The sequence below is a fragment of the Triturus cristatus genome, chromosome 1_1, assembly GCF_964204655.1.
Source record: "Triturus cristatus chromosome 1_1, aTriCri1.1, whole genome shotgun sequence".
Lineage (NCBI taxonomy): Eukaryota > Metazoa > Chordata > Amphibia > Caudata > Salamandridae > Triturus > Triturus cristatus.
In genome coordinates this window covers 234,013,760-234,029,691 of record NC_140579.1, presented here as the reverse complement: position 1 = coordinate 234,029,691, position 15,932 = coordinate 234,013,760, and the positions used below count along the sequence as shown (strand labels likewise).

General features: G+C 46.2%; 1 protein-coding gene across 1 annotated transcript in view; it reads right to left on the bottom strand.

The window, feature by feature from the left end:
- LOC146870049 (transmembrane and coiled-coil domains protein 2-like) overlaps window positions 1-15,688 on the bottom strand; it is a 590,085-nt gene extending 574,397 nt beyond the window's left edge. The window contains exon 1 of the mRNA XM_085625961.1: window positions 15,188-15,688. Within this exon, the coding sequence (XP_085482087.1) occupies window positions 15,188-15,667 (480 nt within the window). The 5' untranslated portion in view covers window positions 15,668-15,688. The remainder of the gene's footprint in view (window positions 1-15,187) is intronic.
- Between the last annotated feature and the right edge of the window lie 244 nt (window positions 15,689-15,932).

Here is a 15,932-nt window from a genome sequence, read left to right as displayed (position 1 = left end):
ATTTTTAGTAGATTTGTGTATCATCAGCATATTAATGAATCCTGATGCTGTAATTCAACATTAGCAGCACCATGTGAAGGTTGATTATTGCAGGAGACCGTATGGAAACCTAGGAGACTCCACAGGTGATAGGGATGTTTTGTGACCTGCAGATGCCCATGTAAAAAAATGATGCAAGTTGGAAAGGTAGGAGCGAACCAGGGAAGGACATTGCTCGTGAATCCCATATGAGACACCATGCTGTGTAAGAGAGTGGAATGGTGGACTATGTCAAGGCAGCAGAGAGGTCCAGCAATATGAGGAGACACGGGCCTCATCTGTGGTCAAGAGAGCATTATCTACGTAAAGAAGTAAGGTACTTCATCTTCATTCTGCAGCATAATCTGAAGCAATAGAGGTAGTCATGCAGGAGATGGTTAGCACTGATGTGATCTTGAAGAACGTTACTTACCTTTGGTAACGATGTATCAGTAAGAGATATAGGTTAGTTATAGATTCCTTACCTTAGAACTATCCCCCAGGCGTCAGACTGGATCCGTAGAATTTTTCTAAGCAGTACCCCTGCGTGACGGTGGGTGGCATCGGTCAACTAAGTCTCCGTCGTCGGTGTCGTGGTTCCCGGGATGATGTTGCGGTGCCTACTTAGATGCCACCCCTGCACGCTGACGTCAGTTCTGACACGACTTTCCATGCCAGAAGTACAGAGCCATGAAAGACATGGACCACTGGTGTGCCACAAATAGGGCCCTGTAAGGGAGTCCCTATACCTAGTAATAAGTTTGCAGAGCAAGGAGGATGGGATGAGTGGTAAGGAATCTATAACTAACCTATCTCTCTTACAGATACATTGTTACCGAAGGTAAGTAACTTGTTCATCTGAAAAAGACAGTTAGTTATAGATTTCTTACCTTAGAATAGATACCCCAGCAATACCATCCCTGGAGGAGGGACTGCGAACTAAGTTCACACCAGAATGTCCTAAAGTACAGAACGGGCAAAATAGCCATTCCTCCGGCCTTGGCTGTAAAGGCAGTAATGTCTGGGGAACATGTGCAAGGATGCCCATGTGGCCGCCTGGCAGATGTAAAGAAGTGGGACTCCACGTGCCAATGCAGTAGTTGCTGCCATAGCCCTAGTGGAATGAGCATGCCGCCCCACTGGAGGTTCCTTTTTCACTGAAGCATAACAGACTTTAATACAAAGGATAATCCATTGAGAGATGGCACGCTTTTGGAAAGCCCGCCTTTTCTTGGCACCCACATTGCCAACGAAGAGTTGATAATCCACCCAGAATTCTTTTGTGCAGTCAAAAAAGGAAAGCGCACGTCTTGGGTCCAGACGGTGGAGTCTCTCCTCCTCCTTGGAAGGGTGTGGAAGTGGGAAAATGGTGTGCAAAGTGATTATTTGTCCTAAGTGAAAAGGTGTAACCACTTTAGGGAGGAATGAAGGTCTCGTCCTAAGCACCACTTTGTCCAGATGCACAGAGAAGAAAGAGGACTTAGAAGATAGAGCAGCAGTGATCAGAAGGCAACAAGGAAGGCAGTTTTCAGAGTGAGGAGCCTAAGAGGACAGTTGTGAAGAGGCTCAAAAGGAGCTAGGTAAGTTAAAAGAAGATTTAAGTCCCACTGCGGCATTATGAAAGGAGATGGAGGAAAGAAATGAATAATACCCTTGAAGAATCTATTTACAATAGGGGACTTTAATAAGGAGGGCTGATCTGGTAACCAAAGGAAAGCAGAAATAGCTGCAAGATAGCCTTTAAGAGAGCCCAGAGCAGAGCTCTGCCGGGCCAAAGAAAGTATAACAAGAGAACCTCAGAAAGAGGGGCAGAAAGGGGATCTACAGCTTTTGCTGTGCACCCTGCCACAAACTTATTCCATCAACAGGTGTATACCGTTTTCGTGAAGGGACGCCTGGCTGCCAAGATGATGTTACAGACTTCGGGCGGAAGGTCAAAAGCCGTCAACTCTCACTGCTCAATCTCCACGCAAGGAGGTGGAGGCTGGACAGGTTTGGGTGGAGGTCTGCCCCTGTTGCTGCGACAGAAGATCCTCCCAAAGGGGCAGTCTGATCGGAGGGTCGATGGCCATGTTCAGGAGCTCGGGGTACCAGACTCTTTGTGCCCAGTCCGGAGCCACAGGAATTACATGGGCCCGGTCGCGCTTGATCTTCTTCAGCACTCGGGGCAGAAGTGGTACCGGCGGAAAGGCACACAGGAGGCCGCAGTTCCACTCGTGACAAAAAGCGTAGCCGAGCAAGTGCCGCCATGGAAACTCCAAAGCGCAAAACTGCTGACACTGCGTGTTCTATTCGGTGGCGAACAGATCTAACCAAGGCTTTTCCTACCTCTGAAAGAGACCTTGCATGACTTCCAAGTGAAGACGCCATTTGTGATCTAGCAGGAACTGATGGCTGAGTTCTTTCGTGCTGGCATTCAGAGAACCTGCCAGGTGTTGAACCACCAGGGTCATGACCTGATGTTCTAGCGATGTCCAGAGGCGAAGAGCCTCTTAACATAGGGTCCACGACTCTGTTGTTGTACCACATGGCGGTGGTGTTGTCTGTGAACACTTGCACTACTTTCCCCTTGAGGGAGGGAAGGAATGCTTTCAGTGCCAGGTGGATCGCCCGGAGCTCCAACAGGTTGATATGGAATCCGGACTCCGCCTGAGACCAGGCGCTTCTGATCTCCCACCTCTCCCAGGTGGCTGCCCCATTCCAGGAGTAATGCATCGGTCACCACTGTTCGGTCTGGTTGGGTAAGGGAGAGGGATCTGCCTCTGACCCAATCTTGGTTTGTTAACCACCACTGCAGTTGTGCAGTCCTCTCCGAGATCTGGACGAAGTTGGAAATATTTCCCGGATGCTGTGCCCACTGAAACTTCAGGTCTCACTGCAGAGCCCGCATATGCCATCTGGCATGATTCACCAGCAGGATGCAGGAGGCCATGAGGCTCAGTCATTCTCACCGAAATCCGGGATAGAGGCTGAAACATCTGTATCATAGCCCAAATATCTGGGACTTGCCGCTCGGGAGGATAGGCACGAAACTCCACTGTGTCCAGAACAGCTCCAATGAAAGGGAGCATCTGAGAGGGAGTTAGGTGTGACTTCGGCACATTGATAGTAAACCCCAGCGAGTGCAGGAGGTCCGCTGTAGTCTGGAGGTGGGAGATGACGGCCTGGGAAGAGCCAGTCGTCGAATTGGGGAAGTCTGGAACACCTGATTTGCACAGATGAGCTGTGACCATTGCAATCACTTTGGTGAACACCCGAGGAGCACTGGTTAAGCCAAAGGGGGTGGCACGGTGAACTTAAAAATGCCTGTGGCCTACCGTGAACCGCAGATAGCATCTGTGGGCTGGCAGGACAGGAATATGAAAATAGGTGTCCTGCAAGTCCTACACCACCATCCAGTCTCCAGGGTTGAGGGCAGACAGGGCCTGAGCCAACTTGAGCACCTTGAACTTCTCCTTCTGGAGGAAGCGGTTGAGGGTCCAAAGGTCTAGAATAGGACACATGCCTTTGTCCTTCTTGGGCACCAGAAAGTAGCGGGAATAGCAACCACAACCTACTTCTGGCGCAGGGACCCTCTTGATAGCTCCCTTGGCAAAAAAGAGAGCTGAGACTTCCTGGCGGAGAAGCACCAAATGATCCTCCAACATATGATAGAAAGACAGTGGCATGGAAGAAGGGGTAGTCTCGAAGGGTAGGGAGTAGCCCCTTCGGACCATTTACAAAACCCACTTGTCCGACATGATGCATTGCCAGCGGGGGAGGTGATGGCAAATCCTGCCGCCCACTAGCCGTTGATGGGCCTGAAACCTCAGACTAGGAGGATTTGGAGGCTGCTGCAGGGGGTAAAGGACTGGCATGCCTGCTGTGTGCCAGACCGGCGAGGTTGCTGGGTCCCACATTCATGGCCACGCAGAGGTTGGGCAACTTGTGTGAACCGGTGGCTAGGCTGGGCGGGACATGGTTGGGTGCCCCCTCCGTAGCCACGAAAGGGGCGAAAAGCAGACCGGAGTGGGCGGGAAGACGCAGCGAGGCCCAAAGATCTGGCCGTCGCCCGATAATCCTTAAAGCGCTCCAGCGCCGAGTCTGCTTTGTCACCAAAACGACAACGTCCATCAAAAGACATGTCCGGCAAAGTTGGCTGGACATCGCCTGAAAAGCCAGATGTCCTCAACCAGGTGTAGCACATAAGGGCTACCGATGCAGCAATCGTTCTGCCTAGTGAGTCGGTGGTATCCAGTCGACATTGTATAGTGAATTTGTCTGCGTCCCTCCCATCTGCCACTGCATGGGAGAGAATGGCCCACTGCATGGGAGAGAATGGCCCAGGCCTCCTCCGGGCACTGAGGCAGCACGTACATGACCATATCCCAGATAGCATGGGAGTATCTGCCCAAGAGGCATGCAGTATTCACGGACTGCAGTGCCAAGCTGGAGGAAGAGAACATGCGCTTCCCAAGATGATCCAGCTTCTTGGATACCCTATCTGGGGGAGCAGAAGAGAATGCACCCTTGGAAGAAGAGGCTTGGACCACCAAGCTCTCGGGTGAAGGGTGTTGGGAGAGGAAAACTGGGACGCCTGGGGCCCGGCAATTGTGGCAGGCAATCATCTTTTCCACAGGATCCTCTGTGCTGGGCTTAGACCAGGTGTCCAGGAGGACGTCAGTGAGGGCTTCGTTGAAGGGCATAAGGGCTTCAGAGGAGGTTGCCGCAGGGTGAAGCACCTCTGTCAGGAGGCTAGTCATGACTGCCACTGAACGGAGCTCCAGGCCCAAAGCATCAGCCGCCCTTCGCACCACCACAGCGCAGGACGCTCCCTCTTCCATAGCCACGGTAGGGGGTGAAAGCATGCCAAGGTCTCGAGAAGTGTCCAGACTACCGGCATCACCCATATCCTCTCTCCAGTCTGGCTCTTCAAGCTGGTCTGTTAAAGGATCCAGCCCTCATGACACCCTTCTGGGTGATAGGGAAAACCTTCAGGGATGAACAGGGGAACAAAAGTACCCTCCGGCGTCAGTTCTAACATCGATCGATGTCAGCAAGGCTCTGGGTCCATCCCGGGAGCGAGGATAGGGACCGCGTCGGCCGGCGGAGTCTAAGATGGCACCACGACATCATCCCGGCTACCACGACGATGGACACGGAGCCGACCAACGCGACCCACCAATGCACAGGGGTACTGCTAAGAAAGAATTCTCCGGATCCAGTCCGACACCTGGGGGTAATTCTAAGGTGAGGAATCTATCACTAACTGTCTCTTTCAGATGATAAACATAGATTGCTTTTGCAATGATCTTGACGATGAAAGGTAGGTGAGTAGTGGGTCTAGTGCAAGTTTCTTTAGGGGTGGAAGTATCTGACCTGTCTTGAGAGCTTCTGGGAAGATGAATTGAATGAGGGAGTGTTGTCAATGGTAGGTAGGGGTAAAAGAGCATCCCCAGGAAAGGCTTTAACCCCTTGCGTGCGGGTTTATTTCTCCCGCTGTGCGGAAGAAATAAACGGCGTTCGTGAACACGACGTCTCCCGGCCGTCGTGCGCACACGCCCACCGTAATGCACGACGGCCGGGAGACGTCGTGCGCACACAAGGGGTTAATGAACGATGATGGTAATACATTATCTTCATAATAAGATAACTTTCATAACTTTCAAAATCGTGTTTAACATACCACTCATCATCATCTTACTAGAAAACTAAAGCAAAAACAAAAGATAATCATTGTATTGTACAATATTGGGTGAAGAACTTAACAACGCATATTGCAGTGTAATAATTGTGTTTTCCTGTTTTTTCACCTATTGTTCGCTACAGAGTCTTCCCTTCTAGCCCTTTCCTCATCTGGCCACTAAAATTTCACCAGCAACCAGTCAATGTTTGCAGAATATGGTCTTTTGGGTACAAGCTTATCTTGGGGAGTTCGGCAAAAAACAATGGGTAGAGTAAATATGCTTTGTGAACAGATTATGTTCAGGCTTCTGATCAGCTTGTAGGGACAGGAGAGGTATGGGGCAAGGTGTGCGTCAGACAAACACAGGAAAAGGAGAGCACAGGAGGTATAGTTGGATTATTCATAGTCCAAGTGTGTTTTTATAAAGCGTGTCATACTAGCACAGTAGCACTATGTTCATTCCTCACTTAATTTTTGCGCAGATAAGGGAACTAACTAAGGCACAAGTAAATAAAGAGAAATATCCAGGATCACACCATTTGTCCAGGAAAAGAGTGGGACTAGTAATCAGGCCGCTTGATTTCAAAAGTAAGACAAGCAACTGTACCACACACACTGGAAACGATCGCAACACTGACGCGTCGATACTTCAAAGCTGCTTAGAGGTATTACTACTACATACCCCACCAATAGCAATTCCATACAACCCACCTATGGGAATAACCCTTTTCTATCCTCAAACGCATTCAAAGTTTCCTCCTCAAAAGAAGATTCTACACTGAGAAAAACAAAAAAGTGATGGGTGAAATGCTTGAAATAATATAAGCCACTGGTAATTACTTGTGGCCACCTTCTAATTCATTTTGCTTTTCTCGCGCACCATGACCCCTGCAATTAAATTAATCTGCCAGGCAGTATCTCACTGGGCTGAGTCATGTCTGCTGCATAGATCTGTGAGCAACCTTCAGGTTCCAGCTGTCACGTATAGGAAAACCTTAAATTTAATGAGTAAAAGTACAGTGATTACAAAACTATCCAAATACTCCACCTTTTCTGCCAGTATACACATGATACAGATATGGCATCGAAGTGGACCCGCACTCAAAAATGAATACAAGTGGCATAATCCTGCCTTGTTGAACTTTCGACTAAAGGATCGTTCTGAAATATAGGCTCTCATATAGGACGGTTGTGACATTTGCGGAATGTTTTTTTAAAATAATAAACACATATGTATTGCCCAAAGTATGTTGAATCAATTAAAGAATGCACTGAATATTGGTTGAAAAAATGTCGTTACTGCTCTGAGATGCCGTATCAAGCAGTCAAATACCAATCATATTAATATAAAGGATGTCTAATGGTATGGCTTATAGTCAAACAAACAGCGGTATCCTACTTAAAGAAATGCTGGTGAGAAACCATGAAAAGCAATCAGATTAAAAAGAAGATTCTAACTGTAATGACTGGTATTTGCTTTTTTTCTTTTTTTTTTAAATACGCAATACAAAAAAACGAGAGTTATTCCATACAGCGAACACTCCCACCCCCCACCCTCAAATCAAGAACGGCAAATTTTAACAGCAGCAGGGAGAGCAAAAGTATCTTCAATCAATGATCTCCATTAGACATCCCCTTAGGAAAACAAAGAATACAAGCAAATTATTGCACAAACATCATACCAACTGTTAAAACGGGGAGTACTAACAATAAAAAGTGCCAGTGCATACGTTCGTCAAACTATGAGCATGATTGTACCATTGCTAAAAACCTATTACTAATAAAGTGCCATGTGCTTCTTATGCAAACATTACAACCGTAATATAGCATATAGGAGAAGACAGAGATAAGAAAGAAAGTTATTTAGATAAAGTAAAGTGCTATGTGCCAAAGAGATGGCGTAAGGACTCATCTGATTAAGCCATTTGGATAGAGGTTCCCATATGTCTAATCCCTTCTTTTTGGCCTGGATGCCTTTCTTGGCATAGATAGCCTTCTCCAGATTGCATGTGGCTACCAATCGGGCCAACCATTGGGAAAATAAAGGAGGGTTTGGGTCTATCCAAACAGAAGTTATACATATCCTGAGGATGGTCATAGCCACATAAATTAGTGCCCCACCGCTCTTTATGTCAATCCTATCCTGTATACCCAGTAAGATAACAGTGGGGGTTAGCAAGATGTTGCACGATAAAACTACCCTTAGGAAATTCTGTATTTTACTAAGTAGTGGCTCAAGTTTTATGCAGGTGGAAAACATATGTACAGAATCAGCGCTATACTCGGCACATCTAGGGCAGAGAGTTCCTTTGCCTGTCCCCCACTTTGCGATCCTACTAGGTGTAATATATAAAAAGAAACTGGTTTTGTAAAACGATGCCTGGGCCTTTCGCATGGCAAGATAAAAAATATTATTGGGAGTACCCAGTTTTTCTTGCCATTTGCTTGCAATCTTGCCCATGTCACCCGGCATTCGGCTATTCAGTACAGTGTATATACAACCGATGCGGGGCAACTTAGATTAATTTAGCTTGTCAATAAGGGCACTAGGGGCAAAGCCTGCGGGTCCGCCAGCCTTGCAAACCAGAAAATCCCTAATGGAAAGGTATATGAAGGCCTCACTATGGCTCAGATGGTATTGAATCCTGAGATCGTTGAAGGGCCAGATTCCTTCAGCAGTAATCAAACCTCCTAGTTTTAATATTCCCGCTTTATGCTAGTTTGGGCAATTAGATCCCCCAAAGATGGCAGGCAGATTAACGTTGTTATTTATGGGGGTATAAAAGTTAATTCTCCCAAGACCTAACAATTTGCGGAGTTTATAGAAGACCCTGCAAGCACCCAACAAAGTCTTGAATCTAATCCGCGTGTAATATCTGTATTCTACCTGTCGCCAAAGGCAGCCCCGAGCTTCAGCCCCAAGTAATATTTTGAAGGGAGACGGGAGCCCTGTTGTTGTAGGAGATAGTTGTTCATTCAATAAAAAAAATGCAGTTTTGGAGGACGGTGGCCCAATAATACAGATTCAGGTTGGGAAGTGCCCACCCCCTCGCTCCAGAGGAAGGGATAAAAACTTGAAAGACCTCCTTGGCTGTGTGTATGCCCAAACAAATTGAGAAAAACGTTGTTCAAATCTCTGTAGAGTTATCTTGCTAAATTCCAGGGGGTTGGCCCTAAAAAAAAAAATCATCTTAAGGACGTTGCACCACCCCACTATGGTCAGGTGCAAATTATTGAGCCGGTTAAGTGCTTTCTTGGTTTCAGCTGCCAGTGGGTTCAAGTTCTCACTAACGATTAACTCAATGTCAGCCTTGATGTTTACCCCTAAATATTTAGCCCTTTGAACAACCCTGCTATCTGACCATGACATTTCTTTATTTAAGATGATCTGCGTCTTTTCTTTACTAAGTGCATATCCGTATACCTTGCCAAACTCTTGAGCCTCCTGTTCTATAGCTAGGATGGCTGTCTCAGGATCCAGAGTAACCAATGCAAGATCATCTGCGTAGGCCAGGATTTTAGTGTTCAGACCATATCTATTCACGGCCAGAGTATCTAAATTGTTTTCTATTTTCTTAATGAGGGGTCTATATGCATCACAAATAGCAATGGAGAGCAAGGGCAGCCTTGCCGTGTTCCCCTTGATATCTCAATTGTTTCAGTTAATTTCCCATTTATTGAGATTCTGGCTGTGGGATTTAAATATAGGGCCTGCACAGCTTGAATCGCCTTAGAGACAAGATGCATCCTCCTCATGATGTCCCAAAGGAATTGCCAGGAGACCCGATCGAAAGCTTTTTCAGCATCCAGTAAAATTAGCGTGATCGGGTCTCCGGACACTTGAGCAGCATCAAACAAAGAAATGGTCCGCCGAACATGTTCGGTAGTCCCTTTTGCAGGAATGAACCCATGTTTCCACTTGGATACAAAATGTTCAATCCCAGGGAGCAAGATGGCGTCAGTGTGATTTCTCGACGCTCAGCCGCCCTCGCCGTGTTGGAGCGCATCGACATCTGGACGTTGGATGCTGCGTCTGAAGACACTGAGAACGTGTCGGCTCCACGGTCAAATCTCTTCCGGAGCTGGGGATGTCAGACGCGGGCGTGTGGATTCCCAGGGGAGAAAATCTCGGGACGCACTCTCCTGCTGGTTGGTCATCGTGCTCCTGGTCTACAACGGGACGACTTCCAGGGCTCAGCAGGAGTGGAGGTGGAGCATGTGGAGTCGGGGAGCAAGAGGCTCCAAAGCTAAGACCACAGCAGTTAGCGCCGGCCAGGGAGACGCCAAGGCACCGAACGCCACACTGAAAGGTAAACGTGAGACGGGGGTGCAAAAAAGACAGCGGGGAGACTCGGGGGAGGAGGAGGACCCAAGGAGGTTTCTCAGCCCTCTATTGTTAAACATTTTACCAGCAACTAACCACCGGCCCCTATCACGGAAATCGTAATGCCTCCAGAGGGTGAGCGCGAACACTTGCTTGCAACGGAAAAAGCGATCTTTAACACACCACAACCGGATAAACATACAAAGGAAATTCCTGCCCCTGATATAGAGAACATTAATGGTGCTGTTGTTAACACCAAGCCGGCAGACCCTCCTGACCCCCTTTTAAAACAACACGAATCTTACGACCTTGCTTGCCCCCGTCTCAGACACGCACATTGAAGCCTCCAGGTGTAAAGAGCCGGATCCCAACCTCCAGATTATCGAAACCGATACTGTTAATCACTCCCAGAATACTGAAAACGATCCGGAGCTGATGGCTCCACATACCCCCGATTTAACTGGCGATCATTTTTTTTCTGTATCTGATGGCTCTGAATCCGCAACAGAGGATTGCCTGACTAGCGCAAGTGACGAAGATGTCTCTGATAACAATGCTAGCAATCCCTCCAGAGACACAGGGACTGTTCAGCGCCGAAAGAGGATACAAAATAAGATAAAAAGCCGTAGCCAGTTGAAGTGGGATTACACAGATACCCAGCCTTCTTTTTCTCATAGAGAGGAGGTTTTGAAATCCTCACACAGTGGGAATATAGGAGCAGCACCCCAATCTACAGAGGAGCCCTCTCTAACTTCCATTTCATCTCTATAAAGCAGTTTCAGTAAGAGGTCTGCACTGACAGTCGCCTCGCCAAGGGAGCTGCTAAAAAACTGTAAGGAGGCATGAGAAAGATAAGCAAAATCTGTACTGACATCGGGGATAGGGTCACCATGGTGGAAGGCCGTACAGAAAGCTTAGAATCCGAGGTAACTGCCTTAAAAGAACAAGGGTCTTCCCAAGCCGCTTGCCTCACAGATGTAATGACAAAGATGGAAGAGCAGGAAAACGGACAACGCCAGAACAACCTCCGCCTACTAGGGATTCCTGAAGGGGCGGAGGGGGACGATCCACGATGTTTTATCCTTAAACTGCTGCGAGACGCCTTCCCTGAACACTCTAACTGGAACTGGGATCATGAGATCCAGCGGGCACACCGCTTTCCTTTTAATTTGAGAAAGCGACGTGATGGCAGCAGCTACAGCGAGATAGGCCCAGGGCCTTTCTGGTGTTTTTTGGGAACTTTTTGCTCAGGCAGTTAGCTTATGATCAGGCCCATCCCAATTCCCAGAAAGGCTCTAATGGGGTGCTGTTCTTCGCTAAACCAGATTTTTGTCATGCCACAGTGGAGCGGAGACAGCGCCTAAGCCAGCTAATCGTCCCTTTTCAACAGCAGGGTGCCCAGGTCTTTTTAATGATTTGAGGTTATCGTAAATGGGTCCTCTAGCACCGTTCTATCAGAGATTAAGGCAGAGGAGTTTCTTGGGGAAGTTAAGGCTAAAAAAGGGAATAGCTAGACAGCACCCTAGGTGATAAAGATGAAGATAAACAGTCTCAGTACATGCTGGTCCCCTCTCCTTGTCTAGTCTTTTTCCCTTTTGTTTCACCTTATGGTACGGGGGTGGACAAGCTGGGGGTGGTGATAGGCTTCCCAGTGGGAATATATCTCTCTTAACTGCCGACTATAAGCTTTTCTTCTTTTTATTAGTAAACAAACATGGCTTGGTTGGGTGGCGGGAACTGACACCAGACGACCATCAATCCTGATTGCTCTATTAATGGGGGTAGGAGGGAAATTTCTCAAGTAGAACAGCAGTGGGAGAACTATTGGTGTTGATCTTATTGATTACTTTAGGTATTTCGAAGATAAACAGAGTGGTGAAAAACATAACGGGGGAGGAGGAAAAAAGTAAAAAAAGAACAAAAAATATATATTTCGGTGTGGGAGAAGGGAAAAAGAAAATTTTGATGTATTGTAAATAAAATAATGATGTATGCTATGCCCAGAAGGGTGGACTGCTCTTGACATATTTCAGATTTTTTTAAACTGTATTGCATATGGAAACTGGATGTTGTTTAATCTCGGAAAACATGGACACACACCAACATGAATAATAAGATAACCAATCTGAGAATAGCATCAGTGAATTTTTGCGGTTTGAACGATGCTCAGAAGAGGCAGAAGGTGGCACAAGGGCTACGTTTGCTGGGAGCTGACATAGTCACCCTCCAGGAAACCCATATTGAGGGATCGCAGAGACACCTTTTGTATTCATTGGGGTATAGAGTACTTGGGGGGACATCTCAAGGAGCACGGGTGAAAGGTGTAGGGAATTTGGCTCAAAAGAGTTCTCCACTTAAAGCTACACGAGTGAAATCTGACGTCCTTGGAAGATGGGTCATAGCAGAATGCGGTCTTTCATCTGATTTCTCCTTTACTTTATGTTCCATCAATGGAAGCAATGCGGATGACCCTGGGGTAATAGACTGGATTTCAGGCGAATTATCCCACTGGCCTCTCCCAGTTATTATCTGCGGCGATTTTAATATTAGTCTACTTTGCGATTGGTGCGCTACTAGTCAGTGGAAATATACTAGTAGGAAGCCAAAAGTGTTTCAGGCCTTAACACATTTAATGTACACTCATGGGCTTAGCGATGTGTGGGCTACTCTAAAACCGAACCAACCTGGCTATACGTACTATTCAGCCCCACACCTTTCTCTCGCAAGGCTGGACTATTTTTTTGTTTCTTCATCTCTGATCCAGGACTGTATCATTGATACAGCCCCACGATTTATGTCGGACCACAATCCACTAATTTTAAACTTAAAAGGGCTGGGTGCCTGTGGAGAAACTTCGACCTGGAGCTTCGAAAGAGCGCTCTTGCATGATACCGGATACCAGATGTATATGAGAAACTGGATCCAGGAGTTTCTTGAGACAAACATAGGGTCTGCACCGGTCATGGTTGTGTGGGACACATTGAAAGCATGTATCCGAGGTGAGACCTTATGGTACTCTATTAGAAAAAATAAAAAATAAAAAGCGCAGATTTTGAAGCTACAGGAAAAAATGGCCAAGGCGGAAGTAAAATAAACTAAGGTTGTTCAGCTGAGGGCGGAAATCGAAGTAGCACAGTTTGAAGTGGTAGCTATCAAAGCTGAAATTGGTTCGAAACTCGCAGAGAAGGTCGCTGCAAAATGGGCTCCTGCTCGGGAAAAAACCTACGAGTGTAGTGAACTTATTGGAAATCAATTAGCTATTCGAGCCAGGCAGCAGGTCTCCTCCAATGAAATACTCTTGATACAAGCCCCTACGGGGGAGACTACGAACGATCCTATTAAAATTCAAGGAGGTCTATAAGAGCTTATATACAGAGGAGAACATTGGCTCACCAGATATCAGAGAGGCAGAGATTTCCAAATACCTGCATACAGTCTCGCTTACTCAACTTAGCGGGGAGGAACATGACCAATTAGAAGATCTACCTTTATGGGCAGAAATTGCTCTAGCCTTAGCAATTTTGCCAGATGGTAAAGCTGCTGGGTTAGACGGCATTCCGGTGGAATTCTAAAAAATCTTTTCTCCTCAAATAAAAGATCTGTTCACTACATTGGTGGTTTCCATCTTTAATGGGGCCAGATTCTCGGTCATCTGCTAAGATCGTAATCTTTCCAAAGAAAGATAAGTCACCGCTAACTATGAGATTACGCTCATCAACTGTGACTCGAAAGTCTACTCAATGACTGGTATTTGCAGTGGTAAATTATTCAGCAAATGAACTAGCAGCGTTTTTTATTATTCAACATGGAAATACATGTGTGACAGCCACACTCCGAAGACCGTTTCTATGCAGCACAACTTATTAATTTTCATTTTACAAAAATAGTCTCCATACACAGCTTTCTCAGCTGTGAATAAATTTATATAAGTACATTTCTTAGGAAGATTGTCAAGGCTTTGATGAGCTAAAATAACTTTTGTTTATTTCATGTATTGTTAAAGCTGTATTTGCATGTATTGTTCGAACTTGTTATTGCATGTGTTAGCTCATTAAAGCTAGACCTACTGATTTTGGTGATAATGATGAAGGATGTAAAACATTAACGGTGGTGGTAATGGGATGATATTGGTCATGGTGGTAGTGATATTGATGGTAGCAGTGGTAATGGTGGTAGTGATAATGTTCGTATTGGAGGAGGCATTGGTGGTCGTAATGGTATTGGATGGTGGCAATAGTACTGGTCGTAATGATACAGACGGTAGCGTTGGTAATGTATTCATTGCAGTAAAGGTGGCAGTGGTAATGGAGGTGGTAGTGAAGCTGGTAGCATTGATGGTACTGATGGTGCTAATGGTTATAATGGTAATAGTGGAGTGAATGGCAAATGTGGAGTTAGTGGTATTCGTATTAACTGTCAGCAAAGTAAAACAAATAAATAAAATCTATCTGCGAGGAGGAGAGAGCATGGAGTGAAAAGTTGCTGCACTACTGTATGCTGAGGGCAGAGCTGCGCACCATTCCTAGCTACTGACCTACTAGCAAAACGGTGGCAAGGGAAAGGAGGAGGAGTGGGGAAGCAAAAAGAGAAGTCCTGTAGCGGTCCTGGGATGGCAAAGGAAGAGGTAACAGTCTGTGGCAGGGTGAGAGAAGTCAATGGCATATAGAAAGGAGGGGGGAGTAGGAAAGGGAAATTGTATTTGCTCCTCAAGATAATGGACTCCAAGGCTACTGCCCTACGTTTCACAAGTGTTGAGACATTAGGGTGGCCATCTTGGGGTCAGGTGTACTGAGCTGTGAGGTGAGAGTTTCACTCTAATGCTAAGATTTTTTTTAACTGCTCTAGTGGGAAGAAACGAGGATTGCTTTACACATATAATGTTTTTTTAACAAACAATTGTGCGTGTGATGACAGAGTTCGCTTTTTAGATGCAAAATACTCTCTAGTACATTATAAAGCAAGTACTCCGTGAAAGGCGTATTGATACACCAAACAGCTAATAGCATGAGGTGAGCAAGTATGCTCATGTGGAAGACACCAAAATATAAATGTATATGTCTAAAAGATTTGTAGCAACATAAAAAGCTTTCTGTAGCGAGACCTAAAAACAGGTTCATTGTTAGAAGAGGATAATGGACTAGCACAACCATTCTGAGCTGTGTTTGAATCCTAAGTCGTACCTTGTCAGGAGTCTGCTCCATTTCTTCGTTCACCAAGTACGATGGTGAAGAGTCAGCAGTCAAAAGTGTGGTGTCAGTAATAGAAGATGAACGCGGTCTTCCATGATGTTGGTGCAGTATGGCTGTAAGGCTGCAGTCTTGAGGGGCCTTTCGAATGGAATGAGGGCTCCCCTTTTGGGGCTCAGATGGCCCACTCTTGCTCCGACGACTACTGCTGTGGAGGCTTGTCCCTCTCTTGATGGAAGGGCGTGAGCGTATCTGCTGCAGCACCCGGTTGAAGGCTGTGGGTCGGGCTGGGAGATCATTGAGGGACACTGCATATGATACTCTGTGCATCTCGGGAGAGCGTTCTTTCTCATCTGGTGACTCATGGTCAGACATGCCATACTGGTGTTGATATGATTCCTGTGAGCTGTGATGCTCCCGTTCTCTGGACCTACGACGGCTATGGAAAAGATGTTTCAGCCCATGTCCAAACATAGATCCTTCTGAGAGTTGTTAAATTTTCTACACAGAAAACAAAAAGTAAAGAGAAAGAATATATTTACAAATACTGTTAATCCACTATCACTATATCCACATAGCTCAAAGACACCTAATATTTGAGAAATCCACGAATGAAAACCAAAGTAATAGCCTAAAATAAAACAGGCGGAGATGAAATTCTGGCCTTAACAGTATTGACCACTATAAGAAAAGTGCATATGTATTTTGTATGACGTATTAATGTATCTTTTATTGTTTA